The 26,714-nt window shown below is 41.4% G+C and overlaps 2 protein-coding genes, 1 long non-coding RNA gene and 1 pseudogene across 23 annotated transcripts in view; 3 read left to right on the top strand and 1 right to left on the bottom strand.

The window, feature by feature from the left end:
• Positions 1 to 2,215, top strand: part of TTC19 (tetratricopeptide repeat domain 19) — a 29,033-nt gene extending 26,818 nt beyond the window's left edge. For 2 of the 3 annotated variants that reach the window (XM_032280199.1, XM_032280200.1), the window contains exons 9-10: positions 121 to 283; positions 825 to 2,215. In XM_032280199.1, coding sequence (XP_032136090.1) covers positions 121 to 283; positions 825 to 958 — 297 coding nt within the window. In that variant the 3' untranslated portion in view covers positions 959 to 2,215. Of the gene's footprint in view, positions 1 to 120; positions 284 to 549; positions 730 to 824 lie in introns of all 3 variants that reach the window. The other variant, XR_004269622.1, reaches the window with a different exon arrangement.
• Positions 2,216 to 3,140: 925 nt separating this feature from the next.
• The window catches only part of NCOR1 (nuclear receptor corepressor 1), a 183,766-nt gene continuing 160,192 nt past the window's right edge, over positions 3,141 to 26,714 (bottom strand). For 11 of the 19 annotated variants that reach the window (XM_032280184.1, XM_032280188.1, XM_032280193.1 and 8 more), the window contains 6 exons: positions 22,411 to 22,554; positions 20,511 to 20,653; positions 13,816 to 13,869; positions 12,828 to 13,049; positions 7,898 to 8,077; positions 5,301 to 5,847 (listed from right to left, as the gene is read on the bottom strand). In XM_032280184.1, coding sequence (XP_032136075.1) covers positions 5,660 to 5,847; positions 7,898 to 8,077; positions 12,828 to 13,049; positions 13,816 to 13,869; positions 20,511 to 20,653; positions 22,411 to 22,554 — 931 coding nt within the window. In that variant the 3' untranslated portion in view covers positions 5,301 to 5,659. Of the gene's footprint in view, positions 5,848 to 7,897; positions 8,078 to 12,827; positions 13,050 to 13,815; positions 13,870 to 20,510; positions 20,654 to 22,410; positions 22,555 to 26,714 lie in introns of all 19 variants that reach the window. The other 8 variants (XM_032280179.1, XM_032280196.1, XM_032280192.1 and 5 more) reach the window with 4 other exon arrangements.
• Positions 8,077 to 24,874, top strand: LOC116553080. The gene is made up of 3 exons (XR_004269629.1): positions 8,077 to 8,358; positions 14,122 to 14,125; positions 24,864 to 24,874. It is a non-coding gene; the product is annotated as an uncharacterized LOC116553080 (long non-coding RNA).
• LOC116553077 lies at positions 17,194 to 18,040 on the top strand (annotated as a pseudogene).

Raw genomic sequence — 26,714 nt, 5'->3', positions numbered from 1 at the left:
CATCTTTTATGGAATGCTAGGAAAGATTAAATCTTACATATTCACAGTTGGATGAACTCCACATTAACATTCTATGCAGGCATGTTTTTAAAGAAAAAACGTTTTTTCTTTTACATATAGACGATTGTGCTGATGAGTGACCTGGCTACTACCCTGGATGCACAGGGCCGCTTTGATGAGGCCTATATTTATATGCAAAGGGCATCAGATCTGGCAAGACAGATCAATCATCCTGAGCTACACATGGTACTCAGTAATCTAGCTGCAGTTTTGATGCACAGAGGTAGGTAGCAATGGAAACTTAACTGACTTGCTTTAAGGGAGGGATGTCACTGAATTGGTAAATTTGTGAAATGGTGTGTAGGGAAGGCAAGGGCCAATGAAGAAATTCATACATTAAAAGGCTGGTTGAATAATGGCAGGAAAAAACTGAGGTATTAGGTTGAAGTACGATTGTGCTCAATTCACAAAACCTCTACAGTCCTGCACTAGCGTGTCAAATATCATCAAGCTGCAGAAAACTTTGCGATGATAGTCCCTTATTTTCAGAAACCTGGGATGACAGATGTATTACACATACCACCACCATTCATGAAATCTTTGGCTAATTGAGGACCCCAGGATATACTGGAAAGGACGGTTAGAAATTCCACAGAATTCAGTGGAGTTCCAGCCTGTCAGATGGGGATGAGATGAGGCAGCACCAGCCTGTCACTTCATAAGCACGCAGTAAATTATCCCTATAGCCTCATTAGTGCTCTCTCTTCAGAATCACCTTGAAAACATACACTTTCTTACTATCCCTTCTCTCTGGGTTGTTTTAGAACGATATACACAAGCAAAAGAGATCTACCAGGAAGCACTGAAGCAAGCAGAGCTGAAGAGAGATGAAATTTCTATACAGCACATCAGGGAAGAGTTGGCTGAGCTGTCAAGGAAAAGTATACCTTTGACTTAAATTGTCAAGCTCTAAATCCATTTTTGTGTAGGGAGAATAATGTCTAGTAATGCAGAAGAATAGCTATTATTCCTGTCTCTGTGGCACCCAAATCAATGGCTTAAATCTGTCGTTTTTGGTATTCAGGTTTCCTCAATTTTGCCTTAGTGAAGGACGAGTTATATACACTGCCATTTTTGTATTAGGAAAAATGACTTTCATTCCCAATGATTATGATCTTTCAGGACTGCTATGAAGTAATGGTTTCAGTTGTAACATATTGACTAGGTGCTGTCCCTGCTGGTGTAAGTAGAACTGTAGATTAATATGGGCTGGCTTTCCTGTGGGCTGTGGGTGTGGTGATTCAGCCCGGCATTTCTATCATCAGTTTGTGGTCTACTGATTTCCTGCCCTCTCTTCTCTTTATCACTATCTGGCAAACTGACCAGAATTACCTTTCTCATGGCAAAGGGGGATTATGGTGAGTTTTTCTTATAATCTGTTTCATGAAGCACAATGTGGAATTTAATGCATAAAAGAGAAAAAGTAAGTTTCCTACCAGCATCCAGCACAAAATTTTAAAGTGGGAATTGGGCATGTGACAGTATGTAGCACCCAAATTTTATTTGAATTTAAATAAAAGTGAACCATATGTATCTGGTTATATAAAACTACTTAAAAATAGGGGTGGGCTAGAAGGAATGATGTAACCTTTTGTCGATGTTATCTGAGCACTCTACTTCCCAGCCTTAGTCACACAACTGAGTCACCTCAAGTACTCTTTAAAGACACACACCCAGGGCTGAGTCAGAATAGGGCCCTACAGGTGTATTTCAAAACTTCTTGTAATTCTGTTGTGTACTGCTGGTATAGTTGAACTACTGACGTGGATCTTAGTCCTAGCCTTTTTGCTTTTGTGATTTCAGTATCTTCATCTGTGAAGTAGGGAAACACTGAGATTCTTTCTTAGCCATGGGAGAAGGTATTTGATTAGATGACTTTGAATGAATAGACTGCTGCGCTAAAAGAGCTTATCACATTGCCGCAAAGTATGTAAAGATACATAGGTGGATGCTCTTACCTCAGCAGTTGTACAAATGTATCTTGAGCCATTTACCTAAGGGAAAAGACAGTTTTTCTAGGCACCATGAAGGAATACTGAAACTGTTGGTATGCCTGTGTGGGTGGGATGTGAGTGGGACTGATAAACTGATATTTTTGGTTCGTATGTACATACTGGAAGAATCTTTTCGTAATAAATGAGACTACACAACAATATTGTACGTATCCCAGTAATCTTTGCATTTCTCAAAAAACAAAACAAACAAAAAAAAAACTTCCTGAAGAATTAATGAAAACACCGGAAACCTAAGGTCCAAATCCTCAGGGATTAGACTAAAACTAGAATTTTGTTCTGTCTAATCTCATATTATTTACCACCTACATAATGCCATTAATCAAGTCTAGCTCAGAGAGAGAAATAAAATATAAATCAGACTGTCAGTAGAAACCAGTATTAACATATGGTGATTTCTTTAAAAAATTAATGTCAATCACTTACCTTTTGCATTGAGAATGTTTTTACTTTTTCACAATTTGCAGGGGTTACTGAAAGGTTTTTCACTGCAAGTTTTTTTTATTTATTTATTTTAAATCATCCACAGTAATTAAGTTCATGGTCCGGTTGTTGGAAACACTAGGAGTTTTCAGGACAGTCTCTTCTTGTGGGTGTTCTCATTACAGTTCATTTACACTGTTGTAAAATAAGGTACTGAAGCAAAGGGAGGACTGATCTCCTTTACTGACTGGTCCAAATTCAAAAGTGAATTGGTTAAAATTATATGACTAAATTTTTGGACTGTCCAATGGTCAGTGGAGTTTTTCAGTTTTAAAAATAGAATCAGTGTACAAAGATTAAAGCATTATGAAATTTCCAGTCATAAATATGCACTATAAAATTGGCTGTCAGAATATTTCTATGAAGCGTACTTGGAAGACTTTAGTTCTGAGGGTTAAAAAAACTCACGTGTAAGGATATAGTGTCACAGCACTGAAATCTAAGCCTACAAATATCAGGCCTTGGTTTGCAGTGAACTTCAGTAAGTTGTCAGGTACTGCTCCATGCTGTGCTTACCACTTAGATCATGATAAGGTGAACCTCCACAGGTAAGCCATGTGAGAATTCGGTCCTTTCATTTTTTTGTTTTTGGAACCAAGAACTGTTACTGGATTTTAACTCTCATTCTGAGATTTCTTCTCCAAGTGATGGTAAATAAAGTAATACGCACATGCATCATGATGAGGATAGAGTAGGTGGTTCACAGCAGCTCACCTTCAGGTCCTCAAGTGGAACTGCAAGAGTGACAAGTTAGGCTCTGATCTGACATGTTCTCAGAAACTATACAGTTGACCTTCAAACAATGCAGGAATTAGGGGCATGGACCCCCTAAGTAGTCAGAAATCCACATCTAACTTTGTCTCTGCCAAAACTTAATGTCTACTGTTGACCGGAAGGCTTACGGATAACATAGTCGATTGACACATATTTTGTGTATGTATTATATGCTATATTCTTACAATAAAGTAAGCTAGAGAAGAGAAAATGTTATTAGGAAGATTATAAGGAAGAGAAAATATATTTACTATTCATTAAGTGGAAGTAGATCATCATGAAGGTCTTCATCCTCATCATCTTCATGTTGAGTAGGCCGAGGAAGAGAAGGGGTTGGTCTTGCTCTCTCGGGTGGCAGAGGTGGAAGAAAATCCATGTATAGTGGCCCCACACAGTTCAAACCCATGTTGTTCAAGGGTCAACTGTATTCTCACTCCGAATACCTTAAGACCCTCAGGGTCATAGAAAAATACCATCATAATCTCTTTTATGGTAGGTTGGCAATATAAATTATTAACAAACTCTAAAATATTACCAGTACCTCAAAAAAAATCCATCAGAAAACTGTAAAGTGGAACATTTAGTCATTGTTTCTCATTCATATTGAAATTTTTATGTGTTTACGTATACCTATTGTAAAAATAATACCAACTTTCCAAGTAATAGGAATGCTGAGCACTAACCCTGATCTAAAGTTTATGCTGGAGACCTCAGGTATACCGGAGTGGAACAGGGACAGAAATGAAAGATTTCACTGAAGACAAATGTGGGCTTATGGCCTATCTCTGTCACTAGTTTAACTACATGGGCAAAGTACTAAGCCTGTGTCTTCATCCCAACATAGGGATTAGATACCAGTGATAGGAGGGTCTTGGTCAGCAGCTAATCATAGAGCTGCTTCCTTAAAAGCTTTGAGTACTTTTCTTTAAAAGTTTAGGTCTACTTAAAAGTCTGTAAAGTGCTAATTTTTATCATCCTGAGAGATCTATTTCTCCCCTTTCCAGTTGCCAGTGGCATTCTCCCAAAACTGTTAGTATCTGTATGTTATGGAAAGGTACTTAAATGCTATGATAAATTGTATGAAAAAAACTTTAAAATTCAGCAAGCAATTCTTAAAGATAAAACTGGCCCTCTAGTACCGTAATTAGTTTAGAATTCCATCTTTTAAATTATTTGCACCTTGAGAATCTGTGATATGAAACATTTAGCAGTAAACTCTTGTCCCAAGGAAGCAAAGTGAGAGTAAGCGCTGATCCGGAGCAATGTGGAAAAGGGCTGAGTTCACCATGAGTTTTTCAGGATGCAGCACAAAGCATATCTAAATACTACATAGATCATTATCTTTTAACTTGACCAATCATAGCAAACTAAGGGAAAAATACGTAAGCTTTTTCTTTGGAACCTGAGACACCAGGAGCCTTAAACCACAAATAATCTACTATAGCTATGGACAGGGTAGTCAAATTTATTTCAAAACAAAAGCTTTGTTGGGCTGCATCAAATGCAGGAGAAAAGGAATACTTAGGGGCATGGTTAAATTACCAGTGTGCATAACAGTGAGGTATGCCTCAAATAAGCTTTTAAAACTTTATAAACTGAACTAGAACATACCCATGCAGTAATATTTTTTCAGTGCTACTAATGGAAAAAAAAATTAAAGCCTGCACTGGAAATTTACAATATGGCAGAATTTGTTACCTCTACCTTTTGACTCTAATGTACAGATTTTATGACAGGGTCTGTGTTAAAAATCTAAACATTTCCACAAGATTTTAAACATCACTGGAAAGCTGAATTTAGAGGAAACAAAATCAGATAAAAGTACAATGCCCGTGACAGCCAACATTATGTAACTGGGCTGTATGAGGTTGTTTAGAAGGCTAGGGTTAAAAAGATAGACAAAAAGATTTTTAAAAATCACCCCCAAAGTTGATGCGCTGATTTGAACATAAGTACACCAGATACTACAGCAAGGGGATATACACTGCAAAAAGATAATCTATTTACAGAAGAGTGATTTAAAGACATTATGGTTTTCTTTACAAACAGATGTAAGAACAGGAACTGTCCACTTTTTAAAAACTCTACATTTCAACCCTCCACTATTACACTCCACTGAATTGCCTGTATCAAAGGCAGTTTTTTGTTTTTTGTTTTGTTGACTCTCCAAATAAATTTCCATCATTTCTTCATCATCTGTGGGCTGGCTGTCCTGAAAAGTCTCAGGGCATAAGTCATAGGAGGGCAGGTTTTTGACCTGCTACTAAAAATTAAACCATCAAAAACTGGAGATCCCTTTCCTGCACCCTGTTCCTCTCACTTTGTGCAGTTCAGTCATCACTGTCCGACAAGGTCTCGTACTGTGCTGAGAGGAGCGGGGCAGGCTCTCGCTCCCAGATCCTGTTCTGTTGGTGAGGAGCTGCTTGGTTCACAGCAGACGGAGCACATGCAATCGGCGTTGGTGGCGTACTGCTTAGCATCCGCATAGTCAGAGGGTTATAGGGAAACTGAGTTGAGCCTGACAAAAGAAAAATTAGGTTTTCATTGTCGTGAGCATACCTTCTATTTCATCCAATCCAACTTTTGTAGGATGGAGTAGAGCAGGATTACTCTAAAATGGTCATGTGACACCATGAAAACAAAATGAATACAACACAGAAGGCCCAAGTCTCACCACTTAAATCCTAGTCAATGATACGTAGCAATCAGTTCGAGTCCAAAAAAGAAGAGTAACACGAGGAGCATCTGGGTGAGGGCTGCTTAGCCCAGAAGAGAAAGCCCAGGATAGATTTTAAGTCTATAACTATCAAGTGTTTCCATGGAGAATCCAAGTGGAACTATTAAGTATTAAGCTCTAATTGAAACACGCATCAGGTTATACCAAGAGCTTTCTTAACTCTTCAGGAGAAATGCAAAAGTATCAAAGGACAAGTAGCCAGGAATTTGAGCAGACTGAGGGGCAGCAGGATGCGTGTCATCTGCTGACTCTCACTAGGTAGATTTTAAAGTATAAAGACAGAAATGAGGTAATTAATGAACACTGCTACCCTTCATCAGTTTCTAGATGTTTAACTGTCCCCAGAAAGTCTCCTACAGCTTAAGAAACCCCAAAAACATAAAACATAACCATTTCATCAAATAGTAAATCTCATGTATGGTCTAATAATACTAACCCCAAGAGAGACTTGAGAAGCAGCAATCACTGGTCTAGGCTGAAAGCTTTCAAATTCAAACACAACCACTTTGCATGTGGCATGAGTTTTATAATGCAAAAGCCTGATATAATTTATATATGTCTTAAGGGGGAGGGCACATTTCAGATTTTTTTCAGTGACATGTATTTAATCCTAAGGAAAAGAGGCTTATGATTCTCTCAAACTTTAAAATCCATAGTATCCCAGTTTTATTCAGAAAGTCTGTTCCTTTTTAAAGCTACCATGATAGTCATTTTACGTTTTTTAAAGTTTACAAATAGGCACAAAATAGAAAATAGTATCCTGGAGTATTATTTTTCATCAGTTTGTGTAAATGTCGTGAACGTACAGACAGATGACATCTGTCGCCCAAGCAGGTGCAGCAGTGCAATCTCAGCTCACTGCAATCTCCGCCTCCCAGGTTCAAGCAATTCTCCCACCTCAGCCTCCCGAGTAGCTGGGATTACAGGAGCCCACCACTGCACCTGGCTAATTTTTGTATTTTTAGTAGAGACAGAGTTTCACCATGTTGGCCAGGCTGGTCTCAACCACTGACCTCAAGTGATCCACCCGCCCCAGCCTCCCAAAGTGCTGGGATAACAGGCATGAGCCACCACACCAGACCAGATGATGGCTTTTTAAGCTAGTCTTCTCATTTCTAATTTTGATTTCTTAGTATTTCCCTAAGAACTTTTTCTAAGAATGCCAATATGAAAGGCGAAGTTCTCTTAGAAGTGGCATGGTACATTCAGGTACAGTTCTCAAAGAACTAAAACTGCATTGTTTGCTTTGCAGATAGTAAATGTTCACTACCAGTGTAATACAGAAGTGAGAATGGATGAGATTATTTTTTCATAGCTCTTCCTTTGTTTACGGTAACTGGGTTTTGCATTCTAAAAATGTTTCAGGCTATATGTGCATTCAGTTTCTATTCTGGGCGTATGCATTGGTTGATGTCTGTAATACTAACACTTTGGGACGCCAAGGCAGGAAGAATGAGTTCAGGAGTTCAAGACCAGCCTGGGTAACAGTGAGATCTCATCTCTACCCAAAAAAAAAAAAAAAATTAGCCAGGCATGGTGGTGCACACCTGTAGTCCCAGCTACTTGGGTGGCTCAGGTGGGAGGATCACCTGAACCTCAGAGGTTGAGGCTGCAGTGAGCCATGATCATGCCATTACACTCCAGCCTGGGTGACAGAGCAAGACCACCCAAAAAAACATTTCTATTCTGGAAAGTGGAACCTATTAATTAAACAGAAATGGAATATAGGTTTCCAAATTAGAAAAATTGCTGAATTTTGAAGAACTAATAACCAAGACATTGATATAAGTTGCTTTGTCTCGTTTTCTAACAGTTAAAGCAAGCTCCTTACCTGTTGAAGAGGGCCTGTCTTCCCAGGCCCACCCTGGCGTCTGCCTATGGTAATCCCCTTCTGAATGTACAGAGGAGACTGAAGACGGCCGTTCAGTTCCTAAGTAGCCTTGCCCAGGGATAGGAGATTTAGATTTCCTGCTGTTTGACTTGCTGATCAGCTTTGGTTTGCAAACTCCTCCTAAAAGTGAAATTCAAGTTAAAGTATTAATATATTTAAGTTCTCAAAAATCACCCAAATGCTAATGATTATACAGTGCTAAATGAAAAAAGCAGAATGGTAACATGAAGAATCCAGACCCTAGTACTCAAGGAAATAAAACTCTATAGGGATACCTCAGAGATACTGACGGTTCAGTAAGTCAGAATCATTTTGCTGATGGATGGTCTTGCCTCCATGTGGATGGCTGCTGACTAATCCACGTGGTGGCTGCCGAAGGCTGGGGGTGGCTGTGGCAATTTGTTTTTTTTAAATGAAATATTTATTTGTAGCATGCAATGATAGCATTTTACCCACAGTAGAACTTTCAAAATTGGAGCGATCCTTAACCCTGCTTTATTAATTGGGTTTATGTAATATTCTAAATCCTTTGTTGTCATTTCAACAATGTTCACAGCATCTTCAGAGGCAGAGTCAATCTAAGAAATCACTTGCTTTGCTTATTCCTAAGAAGCAACTCCTCATTCATTTCAAGTTTAATCATGAGATTGCAGCAATTCAGTGACATCTTCCGGCTCCACTACTAGTTCTAGTTCTCTTGGTATTTCTTTTTTTCTTTTTTAAGGCAGGGTCTCACCTCTGCTGCTCAGGCTGGACTGCAGTGGCACAATCACAGCATACCAGTTCACGAAAGCCTCGACTTCTTGGGCTCAAGCAATCCTCCCACCTCAGAACCAAGTAGCTGGGACCACAGGTGCACACCACCACACTTGGCTACTTTTTAAAAGTTTTGCAGAGATGGGGTCTCAGTATGTTGCTCAGGCCAGTGTCAAACTCCTAGATTCAAGTGAGTCTACTGCCTCAGCCACCCAAAGTGCTGGGATTACAGGTATTAGCCATCACACACGGCCTCTCTTGCTATTTCTACCACACCTGCAGTGACTCCCTCCACTGACGTCTTGACCTCCTCCCAAGTTATCCACGGGAGTGGGACTCATCTTCCAAACTCCTGTTAATGTTGATACTCTGATCTTCTCCCATGAATTACAAATGTCTTTAATAGTACCTAAAATGGTGAATCCTTTTCAGAAGGTTTTCAGTTTACTCAGATCCATGAGAGGAATCACTGTGGCAGCTATAGCCTTATAAAATGTATTTTTTAAATAATAAGACCTGGAAGTGGAAATTGCTCCTTGATCCATGGGCTACAGAATGGATGTTGTGTTAGCAGGCATGAAAACAACATCTCTTTGAACCTTTCCTAAAGAGCTCTTGGGTGATTAAGGTACGTTGTTAATGAGCAGTAATATTTTGAAAGTCATACTTTTTTTCTAAGTAGTAGGTCTGAACAGTGGGCTTAAAATATTCAGCAAGCCATTCTGTAAACACATGCTGTCGTCTAGGCTTTCCTCCGTTTCTAGAGCACAGGTGAGTAGACCGAGCATAATTCTTAAGTGCCTTAGGATTTTCAGAATGGTAGAGGAGCACTGGCTTCAACTTAAAATCAACACCTGCATTAGCCCCTAACAAGAGAGTCAGCCTGTCTTTTGAAGTTTTGGCCTGTTCCAGTAGAAGGCTGTTTTGTCTGTATGGAAGATCTGTTGTTTAATGTAGTCACCTTTATTAATGTTCTTAGCTAGGTCTTCTGAGTAACTTGCTGCAGAGTCTTCATCAGCACTTTCTCCCTCACCTGGCACTTTTATGTTAGGGAGAAAGCTTCAGCCTCTCAATCAGCCTCTGCTAGCTTCAATCTTCTCGTCTGTGGCTTCCTCGCCTCTCTCATTAGAACTGAGGAGTTAGGCCTTGGAACAGGATTAGGTTTTGGCTTAAGGGAATGTTGTGGCTGGTCTTTGGTCTTCTATCCAGACCACTAAAACTTTCTGTGTATCACAAAACACTGTTTTGCTTTCTTACCATTTGTGTGTTCACTGGAATAACACTTTTAATTTTCTTCAAAAACTTTTCCTTTGCATTTACAATTTGACTAATTGTTTGGTGCATAAGGTCTAGCTTTCTGCCTGTCTTGGCTTTCAACATGCCTTTCTCACTAAGCTACTAAGTAAGCTTAATCATTTCCAACTTTTGATTTCAAGTGAGAGACTTGTGACTCTTCACTTGAACACTCAGAAGCCATCATAGGGTTATTAACTGGCCTAATTTCAGTATTGTTGTGTGTCAGGGAATAAGGAAGCCAGAGGAGGTGAGAGACAGGGAACAACTGTCAGTGGAGCAGTCAGGACACACACCGCCATTTTTTATTTTTATTTTTATTTTTTGGGATGGAGTTTTGCTCTTGTTGTCCAGGCTAGGGTGCAATGGCACAATCTTGGCTCACCGCAACCTCCGCCTCCTGGGTTCAGTGATTCTCCTGCCTCAGCCTCCTGAGTAGCTGGGATTACAGGCATGTGCCAGCAAGCCAGGCTTATTCAGTATTTTTAGTAGAGATGGGGTTTCTCCGTGGCTGGTCTCGAACACCTGACCTCAGGTGATCCGCCTGCCTTAGCCTCCCAAAGTGCTGGGATTACAGGCATGAGCCACTGCGCCCCAGCCAAGTTTGCCATCTTATACAGGCGCTGCTCATGGTGCCCAAAACAATTACAGTATCAAAAATCACTGATCAGTCACAGAGATAATAATCATGAACAAATTTGAAATATTGTGAGAATTACCAAAATGTGACAGAGACAAAAAGGAGAATGCATGCTATTAGAAAAATAGTGCCGACAGACTTGCAGGGCTGCCACAAACCTACAGTTAAAAAAAAACCAAACACACACACACACACACACACACACACACACACACACACACACTCTAAAACGAGGTATGCTTGTATTTAAAAGAAAGCCAGAATTTCACTTGTAGCAATCAAAACAAAAAACAAGGGTCGTCCTCCTGCCATTAATTTTAAAATGTGGTTATTAAGGAACTGAAATTTCTGGAACTTCAAGGCTTCTTTACTGGCCTCAGAGTACAGAAACTACTAAAGAAAGAAGGCAGGGTGACAAAAATCATACCTCACAATGACCAACCCCCCTTTCCAACTGGAGTTAACAACACACCACACAAAGAAACAGTATGTAAAGGAAAAAGTGCAAAACAAAGCTTCTTTATGCTACTACAGGACTTGAGCAGAGGCCCAGCAAGTGTTGGTAGCCCTTTCTATTATCCCAGACTTTGCAGCTGATGAACTCAGCAGAAGTTCACATAAGTGAGACACCTCTGACTGTGCTCTAGAAGAAAACGTGAAAAAGATCTCAGAAGAGATCAGAGCCCAGGTCACCAGCAAATATTAGCCCCAGCAGAACAATTTCACACTGCCCCAAATTCCCATACAACCCGTACAGTGTAACTGCCTAAGTCACCAGTCTTATAACCTTAAAACACACACACACTTAAAGCCAATAAAAATTGGAAGGTAAGAACAGAAAGAGGATGATGATGCTTATTTTTCAGAGCAGGAAGTAAACTGATGAGGTCTTAAAGTTAACATGTATATAGGTTTTTTGGTGTTTTTTTTAAAGACCTCTAATCTTTTTAATCTTTTTCTTAACCACAATATCTAAACTAAAACAGAAACTGCTGAATTTCAAGTAATTTTCAAAAGCGCAAGAGATACTAGTTCTCAAAATATTAAGAAAAGGGTTGTAAGATTAAAACTTAGGATTTTTTTTTTCTGTGCTTGTTTTTAACAGAATGTATAAAATCTTATACCGAGACATGTCTGAAACAATGCTTATCGGATAGAAGCACTAGCATTCTGCATGGTGTAACTTGAAAAGTTAGGTTTTTTTCTTCCCTTTTTTCAGACAGGGTCTTACTTTGTCACCTAGGCTGGAGTGCAGTGGCACAATCCCAGCTCTATGAAACCTCTGCCTCTTCGGGCTCAAGTGATCCTTCCACCTCAGCCCCCACAAGTAGCTGGGATTACAGGCGCAAGCCACCAGGCCCAGCTAATTTTTTGTATTTTTGGGAGAGATGGGATTTTCACCATGTTGCCCAAGCTGGTCTTGAACTCTTGAGCTCAAGTGATCCACCCACCTTGGCCTCCCAAAGTGCTAGGATTACATCTTTTTTCCTAATCTTTTCTTTGGCATACGATTATTTAATTTTAATTTATTAATGTATTTATTTAGAGACAGAGTCTTGTCACCAGGCTGGAGTGCAGTGGTGTGATCTCGGCTCACTGCAACCTCTGTCTCCTGGGTTCAAGCGATTCTCCTGCCCCAGCCTCCCGAGTAGCTGGGATTACAGGCCTGTGCCACCATGCCTGGTCATTTTTGTATTTTTAGTAGAGACAGGTTTCAGTATGTTGGCCAGAATGGTCTCCCTCTCTAGATCTCGGGATCTGCCCACCTCAGCTTCCCAGAGTGCTGGGATTACAGGTGTGAGCCACCACGCCCCGCCAGCTTACAATTGTTTTATACTGAGCCTAATTTTTGCAGTTAAATCATTTTTATTCAAAAACATAATATGTGTGTTACAATTACAATGTAGTATGTATAGATGAGGACTAGATGCAAACAAATAAAAAAATGGACATCCCAGGAGGGTGACACTTTGTGTAATTTTCTTCCTTTTTATTTCTGTTCATGTCATTATAATGTCTTGGTAAGTTTTTAAAAACATTTTTTAAGTAACTGAAATGCTAAGAGGTGACTCTGAGCACATAAAGACATAAATGAAGTCTCTCAGTGATGCACTGGAACTTGGGAAATAAACTGGCTTTGGGGGGAAAAGCAGCAGAAAAGCACTAAAATGAAAGCTATACCTGAATGAGGTGATGGGTCCCCTTCCTCTCTCCGTGTCTCACCACTGGTCACAACTGAGGTGTTGGCAGTACCAGACACTACTCCCATAGGCTGGGACATGACAACTCCATGATCCTCAACTTTGTCATCAAAGCTTCCCATGAGAGCCTTCCTGATAATGTCTTCCAGCCCGAGATTACTGGCAGGATCAGCAAAAGAATGGCCTCTAGAGCTAACTGAGCCTGGAAGAGAATCAAAAGCATTTCCACGTCATTTCTGAAAGGCCAATCAGGAAACAAACGTGAACAGTCGCTTCAGCCCACGGAATACATATAGCACTTGGCAAGTCACCTAGAACAACACCAGGACCCACCACACAGAGACCATCTTTTTTTTTTTGAGACGAAGTCTCACTCTGTCGCACTCAGGCTGGAGTGCAGTGGCACGATCTCGGCTCACTGCAACCTCCGCCCCCAGGTTCAAGGGGTTTTCCTGCCTCAGTCTTCCAAGTAGCTGGGATTACAGGTACCTGCCACCACACCCAGTGAAAATTTTGTAATTTTAGTAGAGATGGCGTTTCACCATATCGGTCAGGCTGATCTCAAACTCCCAACTGCAGGTGATTCGCCCACCTTGGCCTCCCAAAGTGCTGGGAGCCACCACGCCTGGCCCAGAGATCATCTTAATCCACAAATAACTCCTTAAGGAAATTTCTTTCCGAAGTGAATCAGTCACCCATACTTCTATTAAAGTTCCCAGTTCCCTAGTTTCTGACACTGTTCTTTAATAGTTTCCATTCTTTTTGTTCATTTATCTTTTCAATAGGAATTTATTGGATCTCAGTTCCTTTCTGTGCTACTGACTAAACCTTCCTTCACTAAATTACTTATTCATTTTTCATACTGGAGCAGTCACTTCCCTGGCATACAGTTGCTACTCGGTACATTTGTTGGACTGACTACTGCTGTACCAATTTTGTATTGGTAAATAATGTCTTTTCAATCTTACCTGATGTAGTAACTGCTGGCAGATTAAAGATCTCAGTTCCTGGCTGAGCAGCTGCTATATTTAAGCAAAATTTAAGTTAATTAAGATGTGATAATCATATATACCAAACTAAAGTCTCAAAAAATTCCTATAATGAAATTAATCTCTTTATTTTCCATGATCCCCACCTTTGTTTTTCACTCATTGAGTGAAGATAAAATGGAAGAACATTTTTTGAGACAGCGTCTCACTCTGTTGCCCAGGCTTAGTTTTTTAAAAGGAAATCAGGAAATAGGTGAGTAGGAACATCAAAAGAGGATTAGTAAGCTGGGTGCAGTGGTACGCTTCTGGTCCCCCAGCTACGCAGGAGGCTGAGGCAGTAGGACTGCTTGAGCTCAGGAATTTGAGGCCAGCCTGGGCAACACAGTGAGACACTCCCATCTGTTAATAAAAAAGGAAAAAAAAAAAGAGTGAATAAATAAAGGAGCAATGTAACCCAGAAAAAGGGGAAGAAAGTTTGCACTGCTGGAGAAACAAATAGGAAAATGCTGTTCTTAGAACAGGAATCAAGGCTTTCTAACGAAGAAGAAACCTTGGGCTCTGTCTGAGATGACCACAACAAGTACCCAGGCAGCCTGGGATTAGATCCTGAGGAAAGCTGCCTCAGTGGATACTACGAAAATGACTGTGTGTTTCCCTGTATGGCTAACTAGAAACTCAGGATATCTGCTGGAAAAAAAAGACTGTTAATCCTTTTCATTTCTGCTGACTGTGCAACTTGTAATCTGCAGTTTGAAAAACAGCATAAGACCTGTGAACCACCTATAATAAAGCAGTGTGCCTTTATTATAGGGGAAGAATTTAGGACATAAATGGTGTTTCTGTCATTCCTGACTTGATGCTGAGAATTTTAGAGAGAAAAAAGGAATTCAGGAAGCAAGTGGGTGGGCAAATGATGTCCCAAAAAATGTGAAAATTTTTTCTTTGTTTTGAGACACAGTTTTGTTCTTGTCACCCATGGTGGAGTACAATAGTATGATCTAGGCTCACTGCAGCCTCTGTCGCCCAGGTTCAGGCAATTCTCCTGCCTCAGCTTCCCAAGTAGCTGGGATTACAGGCCTCCACCACCACGTCCAGCTAAGTTTTGTACTTTTAGTAGAGACAGGGTTTCACCATGTTGGCCAGGCTGGTCTCAAACTCTTGACCTCAGGTGATCCACCTGCCTTCCAAAGTGCTGGGATTGTAGGCATGGGCCACTGTGCTCAGCCAGAATGTGAAATTTCTAATGAGACCAAAGAAAGATGGACTCTTAACCAAAGGGTGAGCACATTAAAGAAGAGGGAAGAGCGCATGTGCCTAGAAGCAAACTTGGTTGATCAGGGAGGCTTTAAACTGACAAAGAGAGGAGAAGTCTTCAGAAGAACCAGGAAACAATGGCCATGGATGATAGTCTTACTTATGAGCCAAGTGACACGGTAAATAAACTGAGCCTGAAATAACAGAGCCTTGTTATCATGAAGTGCGTAGAAGAGGAGTCATTCATTCATTAGATATTTAATTGAACAGTTATTTGGCTGAATCATAAGATTACCTTCTTATTGATCAAAAATGGTCAGATGAAGACAATTTCCAATAGTTAACCAATGATAATCCTTAGGTACTACATTTGCAGAATACCCCTTCCTTGGCTTATGGAGCTTACAGTGCAGTGTGGTGCTTCCTGAGGCCATACAAATCAGAATCACCTGGGGTAGCTTAGTAAATTTTCTACATTCCTAGGGCCCCATAATTCAACTATTTAATAAGCAATCCAGGTGACTGGTACCTACTGTTGAGCAAGAATGTGGTAACTGCTCAGAAATTAGCAGAAGGGAAGGTAGACATGTGAAAGCCACGGTGGAGGCCAACTTGACGGGAGGAAGTAACTCCTAACAGGAGGCAGAGAGGCCAGGATAGTGATGGCCAGAGTCAGGGCAACTGTGGTAGGGAAGGAAGAACTTTTTGTGTGGGGAGGTAGAATATGAATTCAATTTTAGATGCTTAGGGAGCCAGTAAGTTAGTCAAGAAGTAATGAGGTCTGCAAAGATATGTAAGTAGAGCTTGGCAGGAAAAGCTGCACTGCAGATACAAATTTGGGAGTTTTGAGCATACAACTGACCATTCATATCCCCAGAGTAGATGAGATGACCCAGATTATAAAGCATGAGGAGAAAGGGACTAAGAAGTGAGCCCTGGGGAAAACCAACAATCAAGGGCCAGGCAAAGCAAGACTGAGCTAAGGACACGGAAATGGCCAGAGAAGTGGAAAGAGGAGAACATGGTATCAGAAAGCCAAGAGAAGAAAGCATTTTGGGAAAAGGAAAGTGATTCCCTATGTTAAAAGCTGCAAAGAGATCCAATAAAGTAAATTTTAAAGCATTAAGGTTTTCAAAAAAATAAAGTCACTGATGTCCTTGGGAACACTGAGCTCAGATGCAATGAGGTGAAGTGAGGCTGTGCTGGCTGCTGATGGGTTGCATTTAGTTCTACTTCCCAGTGAGGGCTAAATGTGCCATGGTGGGCCCACTGGTTCTTTAATATAAGTTATCCTTTCCACCATGAAAAACAGGTCTTGCCAAAAAAAAAAAAAAAAAAAAAAAAATCCCAGACTTGAAAGCAGTTCTGTTAGTACTTCCCTTAAGACATGATTATCTCCTATTAAAGTTAAATATTCATTTCATCATGCATTTTCAGAGAATAGAGACCATCCATCGTACTAAAATACCCAATATAGCAGTATCCTACTCAACACATTAGGCAAGAAGGAAAAACTATAAAGTAGGCTTCTTCAGTTCATACAGGGCATTTCCCTGTCAAGAGTTTCCCACTTCAAGGGCAAGACAAAGACTAGAGGATGAGAGTAAACCATACAACGGTGAAATGATTTGAATCTCAGTTCCTGGCTGCTCTGGTATCTCTAGCTCTCCATGCTCGCACAAATTCATCTCTGGGTTCCGAGAGCATTTGAAAATGAGAGCATATTTTTGTTGGTGACACTTGAGGAGCTGTAAATAATAAACTGTTGAAGACTGGAGATAGAAAATAATAGCAACAGTCCTTTTTGAAAAGAAAGGCAGCCGGGCGTGGTGGTTCATGCCTGTAATCCCCGCACTTTGGGAGGCCAAGGCATGTGGATCACGTGACATCAGGAGTTCGAGATCAGCCTGGCCAACATGGAGAAACCCCATCTCTACTAAAAATACAAAATTAGCCAGGCATAGTGGCAGGCGCCTGTAATCTCAGCTACTCAGGAGGCTGAAGCAGGAGAATCACTTGAACCCAGAAGGCAGAGGCTGTGGTGAGCCAAGATTGCACCACTGCACTCCAGCCTGGATGACAGAGCAAGACTCAGGTCCCCCCACAAAAAAAGAAAGGCCATCTGTAGGCCTGATAACAATTATGGTAAGCATTCTAAAATATTTGTCTTTTAGATGATTTTCTTGCCACCTAAACAGATAATCTAGTAATTAAGAGCAAGGACAAGTTCACAAACTGGTGACACTGGCTCATCCTTTTCTCCTTGGCATTCAACATTTATCAGTCACACAGAGTGACAGATCTAAACACACATCCACCAGGCAGTTCACAGTGCAAGGCCCCCACTTTCCTTTCTTTTGACAGGGTCAGAAGACTAGTACATGGTAAATTACAGAAATAAGGCAGATTACCCTTTCCTCAGCTGCTGTCACAGTGCCTGGTCTTTCTGAGGAAGCTGAGCCGTGTTGGGGTGAGGCTCTCATTTCATCACGCAACTAACACTGTGTCCAGCAGCGCCAGCCCCACACTCGCCCACGCCATGGCCCCCGTCTCTGAGCACGCCTGCATCTACTTGGCCCTCACTGCATGAAGATGAGGTGACCATCTCGGAGGATAAGATCAATGCCCTCATTAAAGCAGCTGGTGTAAATGTTGAACCTTTTTGGCCTGGCTTGTTTGCAAATGCCCTGGGCAGTGTCAAAATTGGGAGCTTCATCTGCAATGTAGGAGCTGGTGAACCTGCTCCAGCAGCTAGTGCTGCACCAGCAGGAGGTCGTGCCCCCTCCACTGGCTCCAGCTAAGAAGTAAGTGGAAGCAAAGAAACAAGAATCTGTGGGGGTCTGATGATGACATGAACTTTGGTCATTTTGACTAAATCTCTTATAATATGTTCAATACAAAGCTGAACTTTAAACAAATAAAAATAAAGAATAAAGCAGACAGTGGTATACCCAAAGTCTCTCTATCACGAGGACTAACCTAGGAAAAGACCGATAAGACCAGGGAGACAGTAAAAGTGAGTGTGCTGACAGAGGATGAGGAGGTTCTGATTAATACTTGTATATCAACCCAGAGGAAAGGTTCTGCCACAGAGCATTAGCTAGGGTATCTTACCAACAATCTGGCTAGGATGCTGAGTGTGGAACTGTTACAAGCCAGTTGGTCCATCATTAGCAACATGGATTCTGGAGTTGGAACGCCTGGGTTTGAGCTGCAGCCTCATTACTATGTTAACTGTGCCAGCTCTTAAACCTGAGTCTCAGTTTCCTTGGCTACAACAGTGGAGATAATTATAATGTGTAACATGTAGGGTTGCTGTGAGGATTAAATGAGATTATATCTACACATGCTTTGAATAGAGCTTAGCACATAGTATGTGCTAGATAACCTTTTGCTACCATTATTATTTTAAATTTTATTTTATTATTTTTTTGAGATGGAGACTCACTCTGTTACACAGGCTGCAGTGCTGCAATAGCACAATCTTGGCTCACTGCAACCTCTGCCTCCCAGGTTCAAGCGATTCTCATGCTTCAGACTCCCGAGTAGCTGGGATTATAGGTACACACCATCATGACCAGCTGATTTTTGTATTTTTAGTAGAGATGGGGTTTCACCATGTAACCCAGGCTGGTCTCAAACTCCTGACTTTAAGTGATCTGCCTGCCTCAGCCTCCCAAAGTGCTGGGATTACAGGTGTGAGCCACCACACACCAGCCAATCTTTAATTTTTTTTTTTTAAGACAGAGTCGTGTTCTGTCGCCCAGGCTGGAGTGCAGTGGCACGATCTTGGCTCACTGCAACCTCCACCTCCCAGGTTCAAGCGATTCTCCTGCTCAGCCTCTTGAGTAGCTGAGATTACAGGCACACGCGACCACGCCCAGCTAACTTTTTTTGTATTTTCAGTAGAGACGGGGTTTCACCATGTTGGTCAGGCTGGTCTCAAGCCTCGTGATCTGCCCGCCTGGGCCTCCCAAAGTGCTGTGATTACGGGCGTGGGCTACCGTGCCTGGCCAATTTTTTTTTTTTTTTTTGAGATGTCTCACTCTGTGGCCTAGGCTGGAATGCAGTGACCCAATCATGGCTCACTGCAGCCTCAACTTCCCAGGCTCAAGCGATCCGCCCGCCTCAGCTTCCCACGTAAATGGGACCACAGGGGCATATGCCACCACGCCCAGCTGATTTTTTTTTTATATTTTGTAGAGACGGGGTCTCTCTGTGTTCTCCATGCTAGTCTTGAACTCCTGGGCCCAATCAATCCTCCTATCTTGGCCTCCCAAAGTGCTGAGATTCCAGGTGTGAGCCACCGTGCCTGGCCAATGTTATATTTTTACACTGTGAGTTTATCAGAGTTGCATATGAATAGTGAATGACTCAAGTGAAGTCCAGAAAGACACTGGTAGGGTAGAAAAAATAGCTGGACTGGAGCAAGCACAGACGGACTTGGACTTGTCCTGTACATGGAGCTAGTTATTGCAAAAGTAGAGCAAGGGCAAGGTGTGGATTAATAGTAGCCCAAGACCTTGACATCAACATTCGAACTAAGTACACTATAACATTGTAACCAAAAAAGCTAATACAGTTTTAGGCTACTTTAAAAATGATGTCACACCTGTAACTCCAGCACTCTGGGAGTCCGAGGCAGGTGGATCACAAGGTCAAGAGACCAAGATCATCCTGGCCAACATGGTGAAACCCTGTGTCTACTAAAACTACAAAAAAATTAGCTGGGCATGGTGGTGCACCACCTGTAGTCCCACCTGCTTGGGGAGGCTGAGGCAGGAGAATCGCTTGAACCCAGGAGGCAGAGGTTGCAGTGAGCTGAGATTGCGCCACTGCATTCCAGCCTGGCAACAGAGTGAGACCGTCTCAAAAAAAAAAAAAAAAGATGAATTCAGCATATATCATATGACACTACTCTATTCTGTATTACTTGGAACCTGGTAAAAGGCTAGGCTAAACGTTTTTGGTGGAGAATAATTGAGATGGTAGGGGTACTCATAATGAGGACATGTGATAAACAGATGATGAAACTGGGGACACTGATTGAAATGACCCCTGAAGGACATGTCTTCAAATATCTGTCGGGATGGGCCCAAATGGACAAAAGTAAGACTCACGGGTAGGGGAGAAAGAAAAACTACGGAGAGTTAATCCAGTCCCCTATAAGGAAAAGTAACCTAGAAGACACAGCATTTGTTCAAAGAGAAACAGCACAACTTCAGAAAGGAGCGAGCTCTGCTTCCTCATTAGAACTCTTCATGGGCTGGAGGCACTTGAGAAGGAATGCTAGGATCAGATGTGTTGGACAGCTGCCTGGTAAAGAGCCTTCAAAGTCAAGCATTATAGGAAAGGCAACACCAGAGATATCATTATTAATGCATGTTTTATTTGAGGTTCATGAAAGAAATCCCACTTACCCATATCAGAGTCACCTCCACCAGAGGAGTTCAACTTACGAAAAATCTCCTGCTTCTTTGATTTAACCATGGGTGATGTGTTTTCAAGCTTGGTGAAGAATGAAGGCAAGTAGCTTATACTCCCTGGTGAGCGGGAATCATTCCTGTTAGGGCCAAAGTTAAGTATATTACAACCACGTACTCCTAATCCTGGGGACATTTCTATCAATGATAACAACAGTCAGAGAGTACTTAGGAAACTACTGCCTCCTCGTCCCGTGTTTGTGATTACAGCCCTAAGAAACCGTATGTAATCAAAAGCCATTTAGTACATCATTTGAGGACAGTCAAATGATTTAGCTCTCAAAATGAAATCATAAAATTAGAATTAGAATGGAGATAATCTAGAGTAGAAATTCTTAGGAAGGAATGAAGCAGCAGCAAATGAATATTAATAGGAAAATTCAAACAGCTTACCATGATTCTGCTTAACAGCACAAACACTGATATATTCATGGTTGCCACATAAACTGCAAACTATTATACTGAATTAGTTTTAAGTACACTAAAATTATAATAGCATGCTTGCCTATAAAACAGCAAGAACTCAGATCTAAGCAATCAACAGTTGGAATGGAATCCAACAGGGATAGTAGAGGAATAAAACTGCCTATTTGTTACAGTCATTTCAAGACACCTAACAAATGAGCTGAGTTTAACATAAAGAGTTTTATGTTTATACACATTTTAAAAAACAACTTTCCCCTAACAGCTCGAGGCCACCAAGGATCTAGGTAGAGCCAGAGATTAGAACAGAGAATACAGGTTACGGACAACCTAATCCAGTCATGTGGGTTCATTCATCATTCAAACGTAAGAACACTTACTTTATGCCAAGAAAGACAATTAAGGTGTCAGGAACAGGAATAAGACATGGTCCCTGTCCTCAAGAAACTCACAAACATAGGGGGGAAAAATATAAACGCATAATGAAATTGAATATCACTTCCTCTCCAAAAATGGATTTTCTTCATTTCATTGAAAAGTAGCAATATCTACTTAGCTGCCTAAGAATAAATGCAATAAATTAGGAGCAACACATTGTAAGAAATGCACTAGAATTTGGAGTTAGAAAGACTTTAGTTTAAAACTGGTCTTTCCCCATTAGTATCAGTATGACCATGAGCAAGGGGCACGTCTGGCACTTGGCACATCACCAGAGGGTGTTCCGTGCTAGGCAAACTGCACAAGTATGGACAGAAAGGAATTCAGGGAATAATAAGCAAAATGATACGGACAGAGACTCCAGTGTAGGGGTGAGGCAGTGGGAAGTGAAGCAGAACAGGCAGCATAAACCTGGTCACGCAAGAACTCAGATGCCATGCTAAAGACTGGCTGCTGGATTCTGCATGGGTTTTAGACAAATCACTTAGGTGGAGGTATGGAGACTTACTGGAAAGGAGCCAACTCAAAGGCATCTAATCCAAATGGGGATAATAATTTAATAATTAACAGGATTGAGGTCAGGGCTAGAAAGACGTAAGATAAAATCCATGCAGAGTCCACAGTGCTTGGTGTACAATAAGCATTCAAATGTTGGCTGAATCAATGCGTGACACTTCCCCCTAGACAAAAAACATAAAAAAAAAAAAAAAAAAACTATCTAGAAAGATTTAATTTCAAAAAGAATAATGAACAAATATTTTCTAATCTATTTAAATATTATGATATTGTGAATGTTTTCTTTTTGCTAAAATCCACTAGCATTAGATCACTAGGAAAACAGACAAATGATACTCTGAGAATCCCATCCAGACATAAAAGCCCAAAGTAGAAAAACGGCACTAACTTAAGGAAAGGAAATGTTAAAGCATGAGCACCCGCGCCGTGAATCAGTGCTGTCACTAGGACGTACACTTACCTCTGCTCTGTAGGCTCTGAGCCCCTCTGAGACAGGAGCAGCAAGCTGTCCTGTTTCTCATGTACAATTGGAACCTGGGGTGGGGAAATGGGCTCGTAGGGCTCTGAAGAGATGTGACTCCTCTCTGGGGATTTTCCAGGCCTACTAATGTAATACGTAAAATATTAGATTCTGTTTCAAAGATGTACCTAGGACTTACCTAAACAAACTGCTTAACTTATGACTTCATTCAGAAGAAAGAGCAAAAGCTGCCAATTTCTGTCAGTAAAAAAGTTGCTTCAGGTATTCACTATATACATAGTTATAAAAAAAAAAAACAACACTCTGTTACTGCCACTTGACCCACGAGTGCCCATGTCATCAGACAGGGCTGCCCAGGCAGCAGCAGCAGCTGCGTCCTGAGGCTCCGCGTGTGTTTCAACGTCAGATGCCATCCCACCCTTGGCTCCTTAGTCCAGGTGAACCCTCAAGGGTTTTCCTATTTTGAGTCATGACTGACCAGTTTCTTCATCATCAAGTTAAAGATAAAGGACTTCAGTACTAAAATGATACCCAAGAAGTTTTATCAGATGAGTCAACACAGGTTTTAGTTACACTGTATTATGGCAGAGGCGTTCTCTGCAATTTTATATTTTTTCTTTGGATATTATTTGATAAGAACAATATACGACAGACACACTGTTTAGTTCCCACCATTTATTTTTATTTTTATTTTTTTTTTTGACAAAGTCTGGCTTTGCTGCCCAGGCTGGTGTGCAGTGGCATGATCTTGGCTCACTGCAACCTCTGCCTCCCAGGTTCAAGCGATTCTCCTGCCTCAGGCTTCCAAGTAGCTAGGATTACAGGCAAGTGCCACCACGCTAGCTAATTTTTGTATTTTTTTTTTAATTTCCTTTTTTTTCTTTTTCTTATTAGCTACTACTCAGCAAAATTTCTGTATTTTTAGTAGAGACAGGGTTTTACTATGTTGGCCAGGCCTCCTGACTTCAGGTGATCTGCCCACCTCAGCCTCCCAAAGTGCTAGGGTTACAGGCATGAGCCACTCTGCCTGGCCCATTTATCTTATTATTACTATTTTTATTTTTTTAGAGATGGGGTCCTACTCTGTTGCTGAGGCTGGAGTACAGGTATACAAACAATCATAGCTCACTGCAGCCTCAAATATCTGAGCTCAAGTAATCCTGTCAGTTCCATCTCCCAAGTACCTGGGATTACAGGCATGCACCGCCATGCCTAGCTCATGTTTTTATTATATGTTTTATTATGTCGGTGTGGCTCCTTTTTAATTTTTTGTAGAGACGGGGGGTTTCACTATGTTGCTGGCCTCAAATTCCTGGGCTCAAGCAATCCTCCCACCTCAGGGTCCAAAAGTATTGGAAATTATACTTCACCCCACATCCTCTCTCTCTCTCTCTTTTTTTTTAAGACAGAGTCTCCTTCTGTCATCCTGGCTGGAGTGCAGTGGCACAATCCTGGCTCACTGCAACCTCCGCCTCCCAGGTTAAAGGGATTCTAGTACCTCAGCCTTCCGAGTAGCTGGGATTACAGGTTGATTGATTTTTGTATTTTTATTAGGGACAGGGTTTCACCACGTTGGCCAGGCTGGTCTCAAACTCCTGACCTCAAGTGATCCACCCACCTCGGACTCCTAAAGTACTGGGATCACAGGTGTGAGCCACCACGCCTGGCCCCCTAAAATTTTTTGACATAGTGATTATGAATATTAAAGCCACCTGTGACTTTCAACATCTGGAATGATGACAGTTATACTTAAGCAAAATTATAATATGATTTGTTGTGGCCCTTACCAATCAGTCCCTTCCAGTTGTTCAAGATAGCCACATTTTTTTTTAGTTGCTTTGGTATTTACCTCCAAAACTTTAAATAATCTTAAATATGTACTTTTTTATTTATCAAACTTGAAACAGTATCTGTCAACTCTCTTCCATGAATGATGACGAATTTATCTTCTCTGTAGTTGCCTATTTTAATTTAATTTTTATTTGAGTTGGAGTCTTACAGTGTCACTGGGGCTGGAGTGCAGTGGTGTGATCTTGGCTCACTGTAACCTTTGCTTCCCAGTTTCAAGAGTTTCTCCTTGCCTCAGCCTCCCAAGTAGCTGGGATTACAAGTGTGCGCTACCATGCCCGGCTAATTTTTTTTTTTTTTATTTTTGGTAGAGACAGGATTTTACTATGTTGGCCAGGCTGGTCTCAAATTCCTGACCTAGTGATCCGCCCACCTGGGCCTCCCGAAGTGCTGGGATTACAGGCATGAGCCACCGTGCCCAGCCTATTTTTATTTTTCTGAGACAGGGTCTCCCTCTGTCACCCAGGCTAGAGTGCAGTAGTACGATCCCTGCTTACTGTAGCCTTGACTTCTGGGCTCAGGCGATCCTCCTAACCTCGGGCTCCCAGGTAGCTGGGACTACAGGTGCACGCCACCATTCCTAGGTAATTTTATGTTTTAGTTTTTTTGTGGAGATGGGGTCTCACTATGTTACCCAGGCTGGTCTCAAACCCCTGATCTCAAGCAATCCTCTCACCTTGGCCTCCCAATACACTGAGATTACAAGTGTCAGCCAACCTGCTGGCTTGCCCATTTTATTTTAATTTTGCCCATTTTAACTTTACATAGCATACTTTGGCCTTTGATATTTTCTTTCTTTTTTTTTAGACAGAGTCTCGTTCTGTTGCCCAGGCTGGAGTGCAGCGGCATGATCTCAGCTTACTGCAGCTTCCGCCTCCAGGGTTTAAATGATTCTCCTGCCTCAGCCTCCCAAGTAGCTAGGAATACAAGTGCACCACACCCAGATAATTTTTGTATTTTCAGTAGATATGGGGTTTCACCATGTTGGCCAGGCTGGTCTTGAACTCCTGACCTTGTGATCCACCCACCTTGGCCTCCCAAAGTATTACAGGCGTGAGCCACCTCACCTGGCCAGGCCTTTTACATATTCTTTTTAAAAATGAAGAAATTAGCACACATACCCTTACTTCTACCTCTTTTTCCTATGCAACCTCCACCTTCCAATATCGGTCAACCATTTGTTGATTTACTGCATCACATCCTATTCTAGAACTACAGAGAAACTCCTCTGTGTTTTGCTTATAAAAATCAGTCCATACAATTACATGGAAATTGAGTAAACTGCTCCTGAATGACTGTTAAGTAAATAATGAAATTAAAGCAGAAAGCAAGTTCTTTGAAACTAATGAGAACAAAGATATAACATACCAGAATCTCTGGGACACAGCTAAGGCAGTGTTAAGAGGGAAATTTATAGCACTCAATGGCCACATCAAAAAGTTAGAAAGATCTCAAGTTAACAAGCTAACATAACCAAGAGCAAACATATCTCAAGGCTAGCAGAAGACAAGAAATAACCAAAACTGAAGCTGAACTGAAGGAGACTGAGACACACACAAAAAAAACACTCAAAAGATCAACAAATTCAGGATCTGGTTTTTAAAAAAAATTAAACAGACCACTAGCTAAGATTAACAGAAAAGATTCAAGTAAACATAATCAGAAATGACAAGGGGAGTCTTACCACTGACCCCACAGAAATACAAACAACCATCAGAGAATATTGTGAACACCTTTATGCATATAAACCTAGGAAATCAAGAAGAAACGGATAAATTTCTGAACACATACACTCTTCCAAAACTGAACCAGGAAGAAACTGATTCCCTGAAGAGAGCGATAAGGAGCTCTGAAATTGAGTCAGTAATAAATAGCCTACTACCGAAAAGAAGCCCATGGCCAAATTCACAGCTGAATTCTACCAGATGTACAAGAGCTGACACCATTCCTGCTGAAAATACTCCAAACATTGAGGAAGGACCCTTCCTATCTCATTCTGAGGCCAGCATCGTCCTGATACCAAAACGTGGCAGAGACACAACAACAAAAAAAGAAAACTTCAGGCCAATATCCTTGATGAACATCAATGCAAAAATCCTCAACAAAATACTGGCAAACCAAATCTAGCAGGACATCAAAAAACTTATCCGCTGGGCATGGTGGCTCACACCTGTAATCCCAGTACTTTGGGAGGCCGAGGCGGGTGGATCACGAGGTCAGGAGTTTGAGTCCAGCCTGGCAAACATAGTGAAACCCCGTCTCTACACAAAATTTAAAAATTAGCCAGGAATGGTGGCACATACTTGTAATCCCAGCTACTTGGGAGGCTGAGGCAGGAGAATTGCTTGAACCCAGGAGGCAGAGGTTGTGGCAAGCCGAGATAGCACCACTGCACTCCAGCCTGGGCAACAGAGTGAGACTCTGCCTCAAAGAAA

This window comes from Sapajus apella, unplaced genomic scaffold (genome assembly GCF_009761245.1).
Source record: "Sapajus apella isolate SASKATOON/1434 unplaced genomic scaffold, GSC_monkey_1.0 scaffold12, whole genome shotgun sequence".
Taxonomy (NCBI): domain Eukaryota; kingdom Metazoa; phylum Chordata; class Mammalia; order Primates; family Cebidae; genus Sapajus; species Sapajus apella.
The sequence above is the reverse complement of the archived record's forward strand: the minus strand, read 5'-3'. Positions and strand labels throughout refer to the sequence as shown.